Source organism: Crotalus tigris, unplaced genomic scaffold (genome assembly GCF_016545835.1).
Source record: "Crotalus tigris isolate CLP2741 ecotype Arizona unplaced genomic scaffold, ASM1654583v1 scf7180000017646.2482762, whole genome shotgun sequence".
Classification (NCBI taxonomy): Eukaryota; Metazoa; Chordata; class Lepidosauria; order Squamata; family Viperidae; genus Crotalus; species Crotalus tigris.
The window spans coordinates 18,747-39,915 of record NW_024096538.1 but is presented as its reverse complement, the minus strand read 5'-3'; the positions used below and the strand labels follow the sequence as shown (position 1 = coordinate 39,915).

Sequence of the window (21,169 nt, the reverse complement as noted above, 5' to 3'; positions counted from 1 at the left end):
CATTTGCCCAATATTTCCAACATTTTGGGGAAATTTTGTATATAAGTATTTTGGTTTTACCACTGATCCTACCACTGAATTTGAAGCAAATTACAAGATAGTTAACATGTCAGATTTTTTTTATGTAATTTAATATGTGAACATGCATATCAGAGGCTTATTTGTTGTCTTTTATCCTAAGATAGACTGAAATAGACATTTTTATTCATTATGTTTCTTTAGAAATAAATCCCCGTTAAATTATTTCCACTAGGGGCTTTTACATGTTAAATATATATAATACCTACAGCTTTCAAAAAGAAGGAACAGAAAAAAGAGTATAGAAATTTAACAGGAATAGAAAGTATAGTGTAGTAACTAACCTTGAATAGTTGCCAATGTACTGTTGCTCATCAGAGCTGGACTGAGAGCACCACCTAGCGTCCCAGGATTGAGACTAAGTAAGGCACCTCTGCAAATCCAAGACGCAAAGCAAAACAACCAAACAACCCAAAAAAACCAAAAAACAGGTGAGTTGTTAATTTAAGGGCAAAAATGTATCTTTTTCTAGAATTTTAACTATAAGAACTGAAACAGTTCTATTAAGTAAACTGTTTAATTTGGATTATACAATAACACACTGTTAACACTGTAAATATTTGAAGATGAAAGTAATAGAAATATGAACAAGGATTGTAACTCCACTAAATATTTTCAAACTAGGAAAAGTGTCAAAGGTTATATTGTTATACTTTTGTTTAACAGAGAATTAACAAGATGGGTAGATTTTTAATCACCATATATTTTAGATAAAGGTACTGAAATGTGATGACTCCTAGGTTCTCTCAATTAACTTGATACTTTAAAAAACAAGTTTTAAAGATACTCACCCAGCTGCAAATTGGGAAGATGCCATCAAGCCTGGATTCAATCCTGCCGCAGCTGCCATAGCAGCCAGACTTGCATTTGCAGGCAATTGTGCAGCTCCTTGTAGTGCAGCTGCTGCTGCTGCAGTTTGCAAACCAGAAGCAGTTACCATCACCTGGCTGGTCCCAAGTGCCGAGGTCAAGGGGGTGGAGGTTGTCTGGGTTGTGGTTGTCTCACTGGCACTGGATGCCTCAGATGTGGAAGCAGAGGCAGAAGGAGAAGGACTTAGGGAGGGTGATGTTACTGCCGAGGCAGCTGGAGGTGCCGTAGAAATTACAGTTGCTGTATTGTTGGGTATGGTTTCTGTGGTGCCTAAAATGATACAATATTTGAAGTACCTGGATGAGACATTGCTAAATGGAGCCAATGTTACTCTAACGGAACAAAAGAGCAAGAATTTGAGTATGAACAGTGGTTAACTCAGGGCAGAAACAAGTATCTTTGCTTAATGACTGCCATTGTCAACATTATGACAATGCTAAAAAACTAACTTCAGAACCAGTTCTCACATTTACAACCACTATAACATCCTGTGGTTTGTTGTTGTTAGCTGGCTTCTAATAATTAGTCAATGGAAAAGTCAGCAGTAAAATCACAAGTCACAGTCATGTGATGTCTTGCTTAACAACTGCAGTGAAAGTGAAACTGTAAGTCGGTCATCATCATGTGATGTCTGAGTGACTACATCACTTAATTATGAAGTGGCTGGTTTGATTGTAGTCATTAAGCGAGGACTGTAGTTCAAACATCCAGATAGAAAAAGGCTTCAGAATACACACAAATGAGTCATAACTTGATGATTAACAATAAACCTTCCTCATCAAAAAGACTGGACCAAATATTCAAATTAACAAGGATAGATGATCTTTTCATAATAGAATAAATGTGTAGCCTGAGCTATACTGTGCTAAAATATCATGCTTATAACTTGATGCATTTAAAGATTTAGAGTTCAGATATGACCCAAGTAGAATTATTAGTTTTGGTTGGTTTATAAACTATTTTTTGTTGGGACAGTTTGAGCTATACTACAGTTACTCATATTCTATCAAGTTTCATTACTATAACATCCCCTCTATAAAGCTGTTTGTAAAATGTGTCTAGAAATAAACAGCATCAGGTATTCCAACTGAATTACTGTTCCTACTTCAATTTGCATGCCATCTTTCACTTTTTAACTAAGAAAGCAGAATGTGTTTTAAAAAAATAAATAAAATTGTTTCCGTTGCTTTTATGACTGTTATGTTTAGTTTATAAGTCAAGTCAAAATAGAACATTTAGTGTTCTATTTCAAATATTCAGTTCAAATTGTTTGATTTGACTTATAAACTACTATAATGAACATTTTTTCTCACTGTTCTTTTCTTTGGTATGAATAAGCATAGCCTTGCTCCTAACCGATTATCCAGAACAAACAAAATACATTAAGAAATCATAATATAACCGAAGGATCCAATTGAAATGGATTATCTCAATTTCAAAATTAGTCTATTTCTTTTGAGAAATCCAAAATATTATTTCCAATTATGCCTGGCCGTTCATGGATCAACAATGTTTTAAAATAGCAATATGTGGCATTTGGTATATATAATTCAACTAATTCAACTGAAGAACTGAATACTGGCTACTTTTTTATCAGGATTCACATACACTTTCCTGATGTGTCAAGTTCCTCGTCAACCTCTCAATACTATAATCTTAGTGCTTCCTCCAAAACAGGAGACAACATTTCAGTACTCCTGATCCCTCTGCAAGTCAGTCAGATCTCAATCTCTCTAAGGCCTTGGTTTGGATAAAAAGTGTTTGAGCAGCACTGGAGGCAGAGCAGGATTGCTCTCAAGAAAACGTGGTGCGCTGCTCACTCATGTGCGCCGGCCTCATTGAGAGAAATCCCGCTGTGCACCTTTGCTTCCTTTCACTTGGAAGAAAGAAAAGAAAGAAAAGAAACTCAAGCCACTGCTGCTCAAACACCTTTTATCTGAATGGAGATATTTGAGAGATGAGGAGCTCCATTGAGTGTGAATACAAAGCTTGAAAATGCAGCAAATCACTGCATTTCCAAGGCTGCATAGGTGCTCAAACACCTTTTATCCGAACGGAGATCTTGGGGAGCGCCATCTGTGTGCGAAAAAAACTTGAAAACGCAGTGAAATTGCTTCCTTCTGAACTGCCCCATTTGCTCAGAGGGAGAATCCAGTTTCCCCAAGGTCTCCCTTTGGATAAGAAGCTGATGTGCACCTAGCTGACGTTTGAAAATGAAGCGATTTGCTTTGTTTTGAACCGCCACATTTGCTCACAGAGGGAGAATCCAGTTTCCTCACCGTCTCTCTTTGGATAAGAAGTTTATTAGCAGCAGCAGCAGCTTGGGTTTCTTGGCTCCATCTGAGTGGAGGGAAGCAGAGGTGCAGCACAGGATTGCTCTCAATAAGGCTGGCACACACAAGCAAGCAGTGCACCCAGGTATTATTGTTTGAGAGCAATCTTGCTGCTGTGCCTCCACTTTCCTCCACTCAGATAGAGCTGAGAAACCCAAGCTCCTGCGGCCGCTTGAGTGAGGAGGACAAGGAGGAAGAGAAGAGCTGTGAGGATTTGTGCCAGCCGGCCGGCCAGGCAAGGACTAGGTCGGGTGGGGTGGCTGGCTGGCTGGGAAGGGGGATCATGGCCGCTCAGGTGGTTGCTGCGAGCCGCTCAGCTGTGCCATGGACGGTATTGGTTCTTGTGCCCGGCCGACTCTGATTTCATGCTTTGCCCTATAAGTGTGCAAATGAAGCAAACTCTTCTCCCCCCTCCCAGAGAATGGAAGCTTCCGGGGGCCATGATCTCTTTTGCAAAGAGTGGGTGTTTGAACTCGCACGATATTATGGCACCCAGAAGCTTCCATTATCAGCACAAAAAGCATTTGTGGCAGAGGAGACATATTTTGCAAGGTAAGTGACTCTGGTGCAGCAGGAAGAGAGGGGGAAGCACTTGTGAGGAGTGTGAAAGTGAATAGGGTGAATACTGCAAAAACTCTGCGGTTGCTCATAAGGGCGAACGACTACCATGGTGCTGCAATAGTCATAATTTTGGGGTTTGCTCGTAAGCACTAGGGGGCGCTGATCACATAACTTTGAACGAGCGTTAAGTGACCACTCAGGATTACCTCTGTAGACATGATGATGATAATTTTATCTTTAAAAGAGAAAGCATTTATATGGAGTTGCAGTCCAAATGACCTCTTACCTGTGACTGCCAAACTAGTTACAGTTGCGCTGGTTAAAGGGAGCCCAGGATTGACAGTCAAAGTGGTAGCTGCACTGCTTGTCACAAGGCTTGGTGTAGTTGCCACCTATAGATCAAAAGAAAATAGCTGAAATCCTAAAAAAAGGATGTCACCAATGAATAAAGGAGTCAAATGAAAACTTCTATATAGCTTTAGATTTTCACAAGAAGCTGCCCTTTGTTATCTTTAGAAAATAATTAATCTTTCTAGGTGTGGAAGAACAAAATTAAATATATTAGCATACTACAAAGGCAGATTTAAATAAGTATTCAAAGTGGCATGCCACAAAGATGGCATAAGTATCTTTCTTCATCAACTACAAAACAGAAATAATAAGAACTGAACTGTGTACATTAATGTCCACTCATCATAAGTATCAGATTTTGAGAGCCTTAGAAGCAAAAATATTAATATCATCCTCTTGCTATTCTTAGCAAGAGTTGTCAAATTATCTCCCAATCTAACATAATTCAAATGGTTTTGAATTTTTACCAATGAAGTTGGACAAGGGAACATTGCTTTGATGGGCGAGTTGCTGGTTCCACCACTACTAGGTGGGTTAATTCTTTTTTCCTTCTGGCGCCGATTACAGAACCAAACACGGATCACCTCTTTTTCCATTTTCAGCTGGTCAGCTATCATGGTTATCTCTTCCGAGGTAGGCTTTTGGTTCTGAAAGATAAACCATTTAGACTATTTTCTGTTGCATGATATAATTTGGATTATATTCCTTTCTACCGGTATATTAAAAGGAAACTACAATAATAGAAGTAAGTACCACAGATACGCTAGATACAAATTATATCTTATTACAAAGTAAAATAAATGTGGAGTTTCCTTCATATTTTAACTGCTGGAATACTTTATATGCCTCTCACTGGAAATCACATACGATTCATTCTCTGAAAGAATAGCAGACTAAGTTGTGAACATATCCTTCGGTGTCAAAAATAACTTTTTTATTTATTAAAAAGTCTGATATGGAATTGAATTTAGATCTTAATTTTACTTATGGAAAAGTACTACTTGGGATTCTCTTAACACAAGGTTTTAAATGATTAAATCTTGCCTGAATTGTTGCAATAAGAATAGATATTATTCAATTAGATAATATTTTTTATAAATAGCTCATTCTGTTTAATGATTATTATACTCTCTGCCTTGTTAATTATTGAATAATATTTTAATAATTATTTTGAAATACTATACTGATAAAACTATTACCTTTATATAGTCTAATGTTACCTTGAAAAATCCTTATTCAATTTTATATTGCTTGTAAATCTTTCTATTTTTTTTTTTGCTCTTTTCTTTTACACTCTTTCTCTCTAATACATCTTCAATTATTTATTAAAATAAAAATATAAAAAATGCAAGTGACATATCAATGCAAAGATGCACTTGTTTGTGTGTGATCTATTTTCCACAAAAGTCCTAAAACAGTGTGCATATATGAACATTTGCACGCCATTTCATCAACTTTTTTTTAAAAATATATTGATATACCTTATATACTAGAATAGTACAGTGCAAGTACCGACCTCCAGGAAACTCTTCTCTAAGGCCACACGTATGTTGGTCTCTATGCTGGTGCGTTTCTTCCTCCTACGGTTCAAGCCTTCAATCCCCAGCCCTGGAGAATTCAGGGCACTTGGGCTGGAAAGAGCTGAATCAGATGAGAGGTTTTCTGCAAAAAGGTCAAGTTAATCATGGTAATTAGTGTAACGTAAGCAGGAAGTTAGTTTAAAGAAAGTAAATTTCATTCATTGTGCTTGCCTAAAAACATACATACATTCCAAAGTTCTATTGTTTGGGACCTGAAGCTCATATGTACAAATCCATTCCAACGAAACAAGCAGCTCACCCACTTGCAAAAAGAAAGGAGACTCAGAATTCCAATGAATGAAATCAACTTCCCACAACTATATATACTAACATCTTATTTATTAAACATATGGTTTTACACTGTGGTAAACTGCATATATCCTTATTTAGAATAAAAGTTTGATGTCCACTACTCAGTATTTTTTCTCAAATATTTTTAACACTTGTCTTAGGAACATAAAATTTTATGCAATGCTTATGAAGTTATTTTTAACAGAAAACAACTATAAATAAGACACAGACATGGAAAAGCTTTAAGCTTTAGCCAATACTGCACAATATTTTTTTTGAAAAATCTGACTAGTTTTACTTGTAAATCCTATTCCACATTTTTTTTGTATAATGCATTAAGTCTTCTACAGATATATTCCTGTACTTATATCCTCAGGAAAATTAACAGGAAGCATTTTCAGAATTCCAGAAATCAGCTGTGAAATTATGAGAAAATCTAGACATCAATTTACCTGCATCATTGAGCCACTTTTCCAGAAGTGGTTTTAACTTGCACATGTTCTTAAAGCTGAGGTTCAAGGCTTCAAAGCGAGAAATAGTAGTTTGACTGAAATCATTTCCATATAGTTTACCCATAGCGAGCCCAACATCACCCTACATGGACAAAAAGATTGTAATTTGTTCTGGATATCAGATGTAAGAAGATTTCTACTCAATATGTGAGAGATGGTTTTCCACTTTCAGTAAACTACTGTTGTAGAATGTCTGTGATACTTATTGCATACAGTATAATACGTTCATTTTACAACTGCAATATCTCTTAAAAACTTGCCACAGATGAGTTAATCCCACCTAAGAGATTTTCTATGGGAAGTTATGAAGATGTTTTTATAACATAGATCCATGTTTTTATAACATAGATCCATATCCATGGATGCAATGCTCCATAATACTAAGTGTGAGCTCTATCTAAACCAGAAGTTCTTTGTTAGCATATTATCTTTAGGAGTCCAACCGATATGCCTCAAAAGTCCCTTATCAAATTGGGTGCCAAATATCCAATAAGCATTTATTTAAATATACCAGTATGAATAAACATTAAATAATATTGCAAATTTATAAATAAGAAACCACTTCTAATTGGGAAAAGTGATTAAGAGTCTCAGATCTGAATACCAGTGACCAAATTCCTTCTAAATGGAAATGCGATCATACCTGAGTGAATCCAAGTTTGATCCGTCTTTGTTTAAAAGTCTTGGCAAATTGCTCAAGCTCCTCAAGATCACTGGGCTCTTCCAAGCTGGGTGTATCAATTCGCTTTGGTGTTGTCTGGCTCTGTGGAAGTGGCTGAATAGGGGTCGCTGCTATTGTGCGTGTTGGGGTTGCTGGCTGCTAAGAAATATGGGAAAATAGAGTAATATGAAAAGTGCAGTAATAATGTACCACAACACAATTGTCTTGTGTTCAATTCAAGTGCACTTGCACTCAATAGTTTATGTCACTATGCCAGAGGTTCTCAAACTTTTGTGGTATACAGAACCCTTGCTTTCTCAGTAAATTTTTCATGGTGCCCCAGGGCAAAATAAATACCAAACAATTATTTTCACTAAGTACAGATAGTCCTCGACTTACAACAGTTCATTTAGTGACCGTCTAAAGTTACAATGGAACTGAAAAAAGTGACCATTTTTCACACTTATGACCACTGCAGCATCCCCATGGTCATGTGATTTATATTCAGATCTTGATATGTGGTTCATATTTATGACGGTTGCAGTGTCCCGAGGTCAGGTGATTGCCTTTTGTGACCTGCTGACAAGCAAAGTTGATGGGGAAACCAGATTCATTTAACAACCATGTTACTAACTTAACAACTGCAGTGATTCACTTAATAAATGTGGCAAGAAAAGTCATAAAATGGGGCAAAGCTCACTTAACAAATTTTTCACTTAGCAACATAAATTTTGGGTTCAATTGTCATCATAAGTCGAGGAGTACTTATAATTAGCTCCTGTGAGTTTGCTGTTGTGGCTTAGGGTGACATGGCAAAGTTTGGGAACTGCAGCACTATGCAGTGTGAATGAGCTAAGGAATATTATGCATTTATTACATTTCTAACCACAGTCAATAATAATTCTTGGGAGCTCACAGGGTTTCAGAAAAATTAAACATCCATGCTATATTTATATTCAGTCACTAAATGATAAAATTTATACATATAACAAGATCAGCATAATTTAATAAAACTACACAAGATGGCATAACACATAAAATATCTAGAATACTCTCTAAAAGAGCTCAATCATCCTGAAAGCAATCATAGTGGGGGACAGTATAATCTCTACTGAAAAATTATTCCAAAATAACAGTTTTACTATTGAAAAGCAGCGTCTCCTAACTTTCATTCACTTTGTTTCTTGAAAGTGTGGGAGTGCAAGGAGATTTTCTCTGAATAACTAAGTGGATTGGGAAAGATCAGGTTGTAATAACTAGTCCTGAAACTGTCAAGAGTACCAAACCACGGAGGACATCATAGTCTTAAAACCAGCATTTTAAATTTTACTTGGAAGCTAATTAGTCAATGTATGGTATTGGTGTTATGTACTCCTAGGAATGTGTGTCAATTATCACATGATCAACAGTGTCCTGGAAAAACCATGTAAGTAAAATTGATATCACAATGGCTATTTGGAAGGAAGTTAATACTTTTAATTATTTCAAAATAATAAAAATGAAGATAGATATTTTTGATATCGGGTATCAGGATAGCTTAACAGATATTTCACAATTTCAGAAAAGCTTTGATCAAAGAATCTCACCAAAGAGTCCTAGGCATAATCAAGTGCTCTCATGGATTAGCAATTAATTAAAACCAGGGAGCAGAGAGTAGGCATAAATTTTCAATTCTCACAAGGACCTAGTTCAGAACAACTTGTATATAAATTATATGGAAGTAGGGCTGATTAGTAGCAATAGGTGACTAAATCCAAAGAGATTGTAAAGAATGGGCTTTCCCAAGTGAATACAATTCAAAGTAAACACGTGTAAAGAGTTACATGTTGGCATTTAAAAAATCTAAAATTCATTGTATATTAATAGGATGTGAGCTGGTAGTAACTGACCAGGAAAGGTGATTATGTAACAGTGTAATAGTGGACAGCTTGAAAATGCTGCACAAAAGACGAATGTCATGGATGGAATACAGAAAGGGAACAGGAGTACCAATATAATATTGCCATATAAATTTATGGAGCAATTGCCCTTGACTACTGTGTACAGTTCAACATTGAAATTAATGTAAAAAAGGGGGATGAAGCAGCTCCTATGAGGAAAGGCTACAGCAATGAGATGCCTTATCTTGCAATTAAGAATGGTATGGAAAGATATGATAGAATTATATAAAATAATTGATGGCATAGATAAAACAAATAGAGATAAAATTTTCTTCTCACTCTCTTAATGCTAGCATTCAAAATGATCCACCGAAAATAAACAGATGGAGATTCAGGATTGAAATAAATATTATTTTAAAAGCTTCTTCTTAAACTATGAAATAATAGAAAGAAAGATCTTTAAGAGAAAAAGATCAGAACATCTCTATTTCCTCTTCCATGATAAGGATCACTGGAATGGGGAAAGGCTATTAACCTAGCACCCTCATTTACTGTAATCAAGATGAAGACTGTTTTTGGGAAGAGAAATTATAACGAGGGGAGAACGACGGCATTATTCCCCTCTCATTTCCTTTACCCCTAAAATACTATGGTATATTCCCAGTAGCATACCAAATATTTGTTTGGAGGCAACTGAAAATGAAACTGAATTGGAAATGTCATTCCATGCCCCTCTTGTCCAGTAAATTTGTTGATAAGAAACAACTGCAGCAATGTGTCACCCTAAAGAAGATGACATGATAGGTATTTTGAAGGTCACCTGGGTTCTACAGATAATCCTGAAGAATGAGACCAACAATTCAAATCATGCACTATTTCTTCTATCCTCATCAGTTAGCAGAATTAATAAAACAAAATAAACAAACAATAAACTGACCTGAGAGGTGAAAGTGATGCTTGGCTGAGACTGCAGGAGGTTGGCTTGGCTTTGCTGAGGTAGTTGCGTTAAGAGATTCTGCGCTTGCAGGAGACCTGAAAATTGAAATGCATTTACATAAATGAAATGAATTAGCATAGTTTGCTGTAGTACAGGTTCTAAAAAGCAAAGATTTTTTGTATCATACTTGTAGCCCAGCCTAGCGTTAAAGGGTATCTATATTAACCCCAATATTTCCTTCAGAAAATCAGTCATATTCTATTCACCTCATGGCTTAATTACTGTCATGCGCTGTACGTAGGGACTACCCTTGAATACCATTAAGAAGCTTCAACTGGTCCAGAATGCAGCAGTGTGGGAATGATACATATACCTCAGAATGTCTATGTGAGACTTTCACTTTACAAGCTGTACTGGTTGCCAGCATGTTCCAACTGTGATTTAATATGTTGGTTATAGCCTATAAAACTCTGCATGGAATAGGAACAGATTATTTGAAGGATCACCCATCTTCCCTGGTTTCTGCCTGGTCCACATGTGCTGATAAAATTGATGTGTTCCATGTTCTTTTGATTAAACAGTGCTCTCTATCAGAATCCAGGAAATGTGACTTCTTTATCATGGGGCCTGCTCTCTAGAATGAGATTCCCACTGATATCAGTATGATTCCTACCCTGGTGACATTCTGAAGGCCTTAAAGACATTCCAGGCCTTTGGTTACTATGTGGTATATGTTTTTCCATGATTTTATCTGGAGCAAATGGATATAATCTTGCTTTGTTTTTGTGCTTTTGTTATACTGCAAACCACTCAGAGCCAGTGGTGTTGGGCAGTACTGAAATTATAAAAATAATAAATGCATTAAGATTATTTTGTGCTAAACAAAAGCATTCAGCAAATCATGTTTAAGGCATGTCCCTTTTGATTCCAGCTTTTTGTGCTTCTTTTAAGCAAAAACAAACAAGCAAACAATGGACAGATCCAAAATATAAAGACACTATTCTCATAGAGTTTTCTAGAACAGTGGTTCTCAACTTTTTTAATGCCGCGACCCCCAACCGGTCGTAAGTCGAGGACTACCCAACCGGTCGTAAGTCAAGGACTGCCCAACCGGTTGTAAGTCGAGGACTTTCCCTGCCCGGGAGAGCCGTGCATGCGTGGTGCCGCCCCCTGCGCTGGCCGAGGCGTAGCTGGCAAGCGGCAGAGACGGAGCAGGCCGACCACCGGCTGGGCCACCAGCTGGCCCAGCCCAAGGGAGGTAAGGCACCCGCCGGGCTCCACGCGCGCCAGCAACCCTCTCTGTGCCCGCCGGCCTCCCATCTCCCACCCCTGGTCCTCTTTTACTTACCTTTTTAGTAGTTGCTCAGCAGGGAGGGGTGGAAACTTCCAGACAGCTCGCCTTTGCTGCAGACAACTTGCAGCACTGTTTGCAGAATGGGACTTTTGGTGGGCTCAGCAGGGCAGAGACAGCCTGGACAATTCCTATTGGCTTTTGAAAGCCAATAGAATTAGACTCTATTCAAAAGCCAATAGAATAAAAGGGAGTAGCACAGCTAAGGAAAAGGGGAAAAAAATGGCGGACTGCGTTGTTTGGTGACCCCATGAAATGGTTGTTTGACCCCCAAATGGGGTCGCAAACCCACAGGTTGAGAACCGCTGTTCTAGAATGTTCATGGCATATCTATTCCATAGAATTTGTTGGAAACAACCTCAGACAATTAATGATTATTCTTATATGCTTAAGCTTCAAGCAGGTGATCCAGCTGAACATTCTAAGAAGTGTAAATTTGTTGCTAATTAATCAATATGCAATTAGAAAAAAACTATTTTAAAATATATATTCATTTATCTTTCACAGCTACTGTAAGAATAAATGATTCTTATAAAGGAACACTGAGTAGATGCCTTCTGATCACATGACTATAGTCAATCTGATGGTTCCAATAGAACAGTTTCTTTTTCTCCCAAAAGAAACATGCCTGTAACCAATTTTTTTAAAAATTTCTAAAAAATACAGGAATTTGCTACATGAAAAACTCTAAAAGATCATCTCAGAAATGTTTTGCTTACCCTGCTGCCCCTGCGGTGTTTGTGAGATGATGAACTGTGCTGGTTGCAAGTTGGTTGTTGGATGCACCAAGACAAACTGTTGCAGATTGAGATTTTGTTGCTGGAGCTGCTGTAGATGCTGCAGATCCTTCAAGAAGGAAAACATATGAGATATCCAAAACTAAACACCTTCTCCTTCTCCTTTTTAAAATAAAGCCAAAGGAAGAAGGACTCCAAACATCTTGTTTCCTGAACACGATACACCTATGTACACCTTTGAAGAATATACACGGAACAAAAAGAGTTCAATGCATTTTATCATCCCTTCCACTGAAAAACTTTTCAAGTTTTCAGATATGCTGCCATGTTCATAACAGAAATAACTTCTTAATACTTAGCAAATGCTGATGCTTCAGGCTGCTTCTTTCATTCTCTGTACCTGTCCCTTGCTGATAGGGAAGTTGTGAAAGGGCAGGAGAAAAGCCATTTTTGTTCTCATCTGTCAACTGACTCATGAAAAAGGCAGACCCCCACTGACATTTTCTGCAGCAACCTTCAATAACAAGACAATCTAATGGGTTCTGCCTCCTTTTTTCATGCACCTACTTCTGTGCAAGCAGCTGGCGTTTTTAGAGGGGGGAAAGATACTGCCTTTCTTTATTACCTTTTCTCCTTTCTAGCCAGCAAAACGTGCAGGATTTCCCCACTTATGCATGAGGAGCAAGGGATGAAATATAAATGAAGCAATGTACATTTTGGAGATGGCCAGGACCAATTCACCATCATCATCATGATGTTTTTCTACATTAAAAAAACATACTGGGAATCATACTGATGGTGTCATGATGACCACCGAAACATTAGTAGCTCTTTCAGAGACAACAAATTGGTCAACAAGCAGAATGGTAAAAATGGATTCTTTTATGATATGCAAATAAGTGCTAATTATTTATATTATATATAAATATATATATAATACAGTATATCATATTATACTGTTATATAACAATATTATTAACAGAACTAGACAGAAGGCAAGAAACAACACTACATAATTTTTAAAGATCTGCTTAATGTATTCATACAGAAATCGATTAATTAAATGAAAATTAATTGGTCAAGGCCAAATTTTTCTAACAATAAGAGCAATTCTCTAATAGTATTAATGGTCTTTCCTTTACTAGATATGTTCAGGTACAGGCTGAGGCTGATTTACCATTTGTCACTAATGAATTTGATTCCTGTACATAGCATTAAGATTTTGACTTAATGGTCTATGTGCTATTCGAATGATCTTCCAAATCATTGATTCCACTGACTAAATCTATTAAAAGAAATAGTTATTTGGTAATATGTTATAAAATAAATTCAAATAAGAAAAGCCATGTTGTTAATGATAAAGAAAATGACAAAACCATTTCCTAAAGTCTACAGTGTGAAAGATTCTAGAGCAGCGGTCCCCAACCTTTCTGGCTTGATAGCCAGGCAGGGGGACGAGGGGATGGTTCTGTGCAAGCAGCAGGTGCATGCACACAACTGGAGCTATGCATGTGTGTGTACTCACCTGTTGCTTGTGTGGCCTGGTTCCGAATTGGCCATGGCCCAGGGGTTGAGGACCTGATCTAGAGTTTATATGAAGATCTGGACATGAAGTTTTGCTTTGCTGATTCCACAGTTCAGCTTTATCAGCTAAGCTTCTTACTCTCACTTTCTACTTTTTCATTTCCTTCCTTCCTTACGATCAAATAGTGATGCATTAAAAAAGTTACACACTTTCTGCAACAGGAAGCAGTTACTGTGTTCCCAAGACATTCTCATTACATGATATATAATGGATCTAAACTTCAGCTATTCTGTGGACAAACAAAAGAAGACATATTTGACCAACTAAAGCCATTAACAGTTTGAACCTCACCTGTGCAATTTGTATCGGCTGAGATAGAGGAATCTGTGTCATGGGTGTTGCAGCAGAAGCTGAGATGGTGGCCCCTGCAGCATTGTGCTGCTGACTGGCTGAATGCTGCACTGCAGCTGCCAGCAACTGTGCCTGTGCCTGTTGTAACAATAATTGCTGCTGGGCTGGTGTTAACGTAAGCTAGAAACAAGTTTTAGGATAGTAATTAATAAAGGAAAGGAACAACCACTTCTTAAATATTACTGTTAATTCCTGAGAAGTTTTTATTAGATAGGCTATTTTATATTAAGCATTTTTTGATTCAGTTAAAAAAAAATCAAGCTATCCAGTTAATTTTACATCACCCAAATGGGGCTGGCATGTGTTTGTGACCATTCGTACCACTGGGATCAGGGAAGCAAGATTCTCTATGACTTTTCTTCAAGATCAGTGTGAAAAAGGTAATTAGCAAGCAAGCAATGCAGAGAAACAGCACTGACAGGAAATAGCAAGCAAAAAGAACAAGCCATCATTGACAGGCTTTGAAAGGAAATTTACATCCACCAGAAGCACAAGCGATTAGCCAGATGAATGAAAAATAGCAATGCTGGCTGTGGTTACCAAACAACTGACAATACTCCAGCTGCTTCATATTAGTATGAATCCCTGCCATGTTCCATCATTCCCATTATGCCTTAAGATATAGATGAGGAGCATGTGCACCATTTGTTCCTTTCCAAGGCACCCCCTCTTCCGTCTGTCTTTTTGTTTTGATAACATTGAGCTGGTAAGTTGACATCTCTGCCAGTTTACAAACATGCATTATCTCTATGAAACAGGTGGCATCAAACTCCCTCTGACACATTAATATTCTTCCCAGTTTCTGTAATGAGAGAGCTGCTAGGTTCAAAAACCTGGATCCACTCCCTATATTACAGGCAAGAACATTTCAGCAATATGACCCCAGACAGCATTTGAAAAAGCCTGAAGGATGCTGAACAGGTCCATGCAAATATTCACACATACTCTTATCATAAGCCTTAAAGAATGATACTCAGATTACAGTAAAATTGTGATTTTTATGTTATTTAGCTATTGTTATGGCATACATTTGCTCAATTGAAAAATATACAAAGAGCTCAACTGAAAAGCACTATATAAAGAGCTTTTCATCTCATGCCAACTTTTAAAATGTTAATCTAAGGGTTCATTTTTCTATATGAAAAATAGAAGGTCAACAAACCAAAACATGTAATCAAAGTTACTCTTTAGAATGAATATTAAAATACCTGATTCAATGTTCCTGAATATGAGAGTGAGTTCATTGTGACTTCAGAGACACCAATACATGTCTTATTTCAATCATATAATAAGTTACTTTGCCGTTTCTATCATGCTACTGATTTTATCACAAATAGCTTATGTTTCATAAGACTAGAAACAAATATGTAAAAATGCACTAATGTTTTAGGCTGCTTTGTATCTACAATCACTAATATTTTGCAATAGAGCTGCTGTTGCTTAGGAGATTTCAAATGAATTTATTGTTGAAGCTAGCAAGGACAACTTTTGCCACCACGTATAAAACTAAAAGTGTAAACTTAAAACATTAATACAATATATTGGGCTCAGAGATCAAAAGACTACTCCATTACACTCTAGAATATCATATGAAATTGCAATATTTAGAAGAAACAGCAAAGAGAAGTTTTGTACTTTCTCTCTTTACACAGAGTAATTATATAACAATCTCAGTGTTATGGCCTTGTCAGAGGTTTACAGGAATGCATAATATTGATAAATTCAGATTCACTGGGATTACTTCATTTTCCTTTTTGGGTTGTTTGGCTAATACCACAACTTGAGAAGGTTGCTCATTCTCTATAGCTGATCTTACCCCAGTTATCTGCCCTCCAGCCAACATAAGCTGCGTTTGCGGTATGGCCGCCTGAACTGAAGGCTGCTGTGAAGGCTGGCTTGGCTGCTGAGTGTCCCCAGATTCTTCATTAGATTTAGACTAGAGAAAGAAAAATACAAACTTTGTAGAACACAGCAGTTATTAGTATGGACAAAAACATATTCTATTATAGTGTTTTCCCTTTTCATTGAATGTGAATTAATTTGTGTTTTTTTTAAAAAAAAACTTTAAAAAGCTTATTTGTTTCTGTAAGTAAGCACAAATAATAGATGGGGGTTGTATTTGCTTTCATACCAGTAAAAAACAAAATACTTAGAACAAAAGAAAAGAACAGTAATTTCAGGTTATTTTCATAGTTGGATAGAAATGAATATGTTGAATACATAAAACCTCTGATTTATTATCTCCCTGTCATTTATGTATTGGTTTAAACCAGTACATTAATTAGTGCTGCTAAAGCTTCCAAACTTTCCTAGTCAATGCAATGTTACCGATATTCTTAGATGCACACCTTCACCAAGTATGTGACATTGCCCAACCCTATTAATTACTGGGAAAACCATTACTAATACACTGAAGCTTTGGATCAGAGGATCACAATTTCCATGCATCCATTTTATCAATATGGCATTCAATTTAAACAAGATACTAAAATGTTTGTATACAAAAAGTACCAAGGGAAAGAAAACCAACACTCAGAATACCAATATTATTTCTAATCAGTGAAGTTCTGGTATTTATAACAGCAAGCTCAGTTTACATATTTAAACTATTTTACAGAAAAACAAATTAATATAGCCACAAGGTAGGAAATGCAAGCAAGAAAGCAAAAGAAAGATAGGGGGAAAAGCCCAAAGAGGGGTTTATGCTAATTAAAATTGCTTATGGAGAACATTAAAATTCTGCATAGATTTGCATATTTTCCACCACCTGTTTTGGGGACCACAGAGCAGGCTAATTAACATAGAGGCTCTGATTAATTCTGCCAGTCATTGAGAGATAATTACAGCACAGGACTGTAAACATTCTGCACTGGAGATATAGTGTGTTTGCCAACATCTCTCTCTGGGATTGAAAATTTACCATGGCAACCAAGTCAATGTTCAGCCTCTTTTTTACAGAAGAAGGTCACTTTTCCTATTTCTTTCAGAAGCATCATTTGTAACTAGATGTGTGTTCTAGAAGGCTTCAAGAATAGTCTTCAGTCTTTAGCATTCTGATAATGAAGCCACTTCAAAATACTGTTTGTTGTATTCCTTTTGTTTTTTAATATATTGCTTGAATGTTTTAATAAGAATCAGAGGATCACAATGTGGTATAGCATGAAGCGTATTTAGTCAGCTATATATGTTTGATAGAAATGAACAAGTTTTAGATTCAACTATTGAAAATAAATGTATTTTCTCCAATATTGTATAACTTTCCAAAATGATATATTAAAAAAGTAGGATAAAATGATGATGATGATAATACCTGCTTCCGTAATATAAAAGGAGCTCTTTTTAATAGTTTTAACAGCATTAATTGCTGTTGAATACCTAAGTTAATGATTATTGTGTCACACTATTGTGTCACAACTAAATGGATTCAGACGGATGAGAAATTTATAGTAATTCTTACCTGTACATTTAAGGATTGGGCAGTAGCTTGTAAACTTGATCCAGGAAGCTGAACCTATAAAAATAATTCATTTTTATGAATAGAATCAGTAGAATGGTTGCAAAATTTTCCCAGCTTGAAAAACATATAATAAGCATTATGTCTTAAATACTACTTAAACCCCAAGGTTATAGGTAGATGGGTTAATAAAAAATATTCTAGTTAGCAGAATGCAATGGCAATATTGCAAGAAAACTATACTGATATGAAATCATGATGAGTGAAATTTGGTAGGAGACTGAATCCCATTGCAGAATTGAACTGATCTGGAAAGATTCAGGAACTGACTAAATCAAATCAGCATTTTTATGAAGCAGAAAAATTAGAATTTCATTGAAAGTTCATTAGAAATTTGGTGGCACACAGAATCATAGATAATATGCATCTCACTAAATGTAAATTTCTTCAGATTTTAGTATGCTATGTGAACCCAGATTTGTGGGTGGTAATGCATTCTTTACAGGTTAAAAATCACTCCAATGAAAAGTTTTACAATGTTCTTCTCAAAGAGACCAGGGCATCCTTCTACAGAAGCTAAACATTTTTTTTAAAGCAGAGGTTTTCTCTGTGTTGTGTATCATTTTCATAAGAACACAAACTTCCAAATTATAAAGGATATGAATTTTCCCAAGGATGTGTTTCTCTCAGAAGGGGAATAACAAGTAATGTATTACTTGCTTCCTTTAAAAAAAAGTTTAGTTGTGGTTATCACAAAAATACAAAAAAAGCTTCTGCTTGCAAGGGGCTATTATATTTTTAAAATTTGCCCAATTTTGACAAAGAAAGTTATAAATTTTTCTATTATATTTAGTCTGAGGCATTATTTTTGAAGTGTTTGACATCAAAGATTCAGAATCAGCAAAAGCTGATAAGACAGCTTTGAATCACTCTTTAAGGCGTGAATAACTGAACTGGGATAGAAATTAAATACTGTAAGCAATACACATCCCAAGATCAAGCAACAAATAGTAGTGGTAGTAAAGTTGGAAGGGACCTTGGAGGTCATCTAGTCCAACCCCCTGCTCGGGCAGGAAACCCTACACCATTTCAGACAAATCAGAAATCAGAAATTGAGTAATATCACATTATTGTATAACATTAGAAAGGATATCTTAAAATGTAAGGTTATAGCACTTTTTATTTTTAAAAAAATCCAAAAGAGATGCATTATACACTCTGTTGAACTACAACATGGCTCTGGGAACTCAGATATATTATTCAGGTAGCATATGATATATGTAAATAGGAGACATAAACTAGTAGCTAGTATATAAGCAAATATTGTTTTCAAACTTTTCCTACATTTCTGGATTGGATTCCACAAAAATATAAGCATGCCATCTGCCACCAAGCAAGTAATTATCCTATAAAAAAGCAGTGCCAACATCCAGTTTAATCTGTCTGTCTGGTAGTATTATGAGAAAGAACAGTATTCATTAGAGAGATTTGCAAACCAGCATTGCAACATAGCTGTTTTAAATATATGGTGAAGGTAAAAACTTGCAATTTTTGCTGTTTCAATTCTTTTTGTAGTATCAAATTATGAATACATTTATCTTACACATCATTTGCAAAAAACACTTAAGACTATTTTAATGAAAACTAAGTTCAACATACTGCATTTTTTAAAAAGAAATCTCATTAGTTAATTGTAAATGATGCTATATTCTGCAGTAAAGATATCTATTTGGCCTAAATTTTATTTTTAAATAAATTCATCCTATATTGTAGAGGAGCTACAATATAGATACAGATACTCAGTATTCTTCCTCTCACTAAAAGTAAACTCCAAGGCAGCCCTGAATTATGTTTTATAGCATATATTTTTTATTATAAAAGTATGAACCGGATATCAATTTGAACCATAAAGCACACACATTTGCAAGAATGCAAAGTCATTTTGCCGACTAATCTTGCAAACCACATGAACTTAAAAACAATACATTATTACTGAACATTTTATAGTTAACTAGACAATTGTGACCCATTGGGTTATCATTTCAAATATTCAAATATTTCCTTACCTAAACAAAAAGGCAGAATAACTATGGGTGAGCAAAAAGCAGTGAGAATGGGAGCAATTTCTGACTTCTTGCTGGCTTTCCCATTGAGATTCCTTGTAGGAAACTGGCAGTAAATGTTCTGGCACTATCAGGTAACTGCAGCTAACTGTGATGGTGCAGCCACTAAAGCTGCCACAAATTTCCCACATTTTAATCTCACAGGTTTTACATGCATTCTGTAAGTTAGTCCATCTGATGTACCAGTATGTTAATTCCAAAATGGTGCTCCTATGATGCACCATTTCACCAACTGAAGGTTACAAACAATCAGACACAAGAGTTTAGTAGTATACAGATGGCAAAAGCCTTTTATACCTACTGCCTAGTGACAAATTTATATATATTCTAAATCAGGTGTCGCCAACTTTTTTGGATTGGCGGCCCGGTGGGAAAGGAAGGAACAGGCAGCTTTATGGGCACAGGCACATACACTGGCCAACCACTCACGCAGCCCGCTGGCCAAGAGGTTACAGCCTGGTAGTGGGCCGCAGCCCACAGGTTGGGGACCTCTATTCTAAATGATCTTAAAATGTACTTTAAAAAAAAAAAAAAAAAAAAAACACAAAGCTTAGGGACTGTCATGCCTCCGTCTGAGCCTGAATCTGCGGAGGAAAATGAACTGGAACAGGACCTTATGGAGGCCGAGGGAGAGGTGTATGTGGCTTCAGAGGACTGTGGGAAGAGCAGGCCGAGGCAGGCGAGAGCCCTTCAGGATTGGAACAGGAGGAACAGGAGAGGCAGAGTTCAGGCGATGAGCAAAGGCCACCCCCACTTGATCCTAGAGCACTGAGAGTGGAGAGGAGGAGGGAACAATGCAGGCAGGCTCAATTACTCGGGAGGAGAGAGTCCCGCCCTTCTCCACAAGGAACACCTGGAGATTGAGATTTAAGGAGACGCTGTGGGGAGGGGCATTTGTTGGGAACAAATGCTGATTCTTGGAGTGTTGTGTATTGTTGCTGAACTCTTGTTCTATGACTTCTGTTTGGAAACTCAAACTATTGCACTGACTGACCACATTACTTGAATGTTAACAGACCTCGGACTGTATTTCGGATTCTCTCTTTTGAAAACTGCTCAGGCAAGTTAGGATTCAAACAGACTTGTTAGGTTTATGTTTTCTTCCTTGTTATCTCTATGGCCTTGAGTAATTTCTTATGCTAATCAGACTGTATCTGAACCTTCTTTCAGCCAGAGTCGGCTGAAGGGGTGTGTGTGTGCTGTTGTTGGAGGCTTGCCAGCAAAAGTGGGAGCATTTGGGGAAAATTTGGAGCAATAAAAGAACTGTTTGAATTGCCAGCTGACTGCATTGTCTCTTTGCTGTGCCCTGGGTCATCACAGGGACAGTGGACAATGGATGAATGGAAAGTGTTCACTAGAGGTAGTACCGACAAAATAATTGAATTGTTCCAATATGTGCATTGGTTAAAACTGATGCATGTGTAGCATTATGTAAATTTTCATGAATGTTCCTTGATCACCTACATGCATATACCTTATCACTGATCATTTTGTGTAATACTGCCTTGTTTCAA

At 36.7% G+C, this 21,169-nt stretch overlaps 1 protein-coding gene across 1 annotated transcript in view; it reads right to left on the bottom strand.

Moving 5' to 3' along the window:
• The window catches only part of LOC120304736 (POU domain, class 2, transcription factor 1-like), a 34,953-nt gene extending 13,809 nt beyond the window's left edge, over nt 1-21,144 (bottom strand). The window contains exons 1-13 of the mRNA XM_039335655.1: nt 21,130-21,144; nt 17,536-17,589; nt 15,895-16,014; nt 14,019-14,198; nt 12,125-12,251; nt 10,055-10,149; nt 7,220-7,396; nt 6,517-6,658; nt 5,710-5,855; nt 4,661-4,840; nt 4,129-4,234; nt 870-1,218; nt 363-451 (exon numbers count right to left, since the gene is read on the bottom strand). Coding sequence (XP_039191589.1) covers nt 363-451; nt 870-1,218; nt 4,129-4,234; nt 4,661-4,840; nt 5,710-5,855; nt 6,517-6,658; nt 7,220-7,396; nt 10,055-10,149; nt 12,125-12,251; nt 14,019-14,198; nt 15,895-16,014; nt 17,536-17,589; nt 21,130-21,144 — 1,780 coding nt within the window. The remainder of the gene's footprint in view (nt 1-362; nt 452-869; nt 1,219-4,128; nt 4,235-4,660; nt 4,841-5,709; nt 5,856-6,516; nt 6,659-7,219; nt 7,397-10,054; nt 10,150-12,124; nt 12,252-14,018; nt 14,199-15,894; nt 16,015-17,535; nt 17,590-21,129) is intronic.
• Nucleotides 21,145-21,169: the final 25 nt, after the last annotated feature.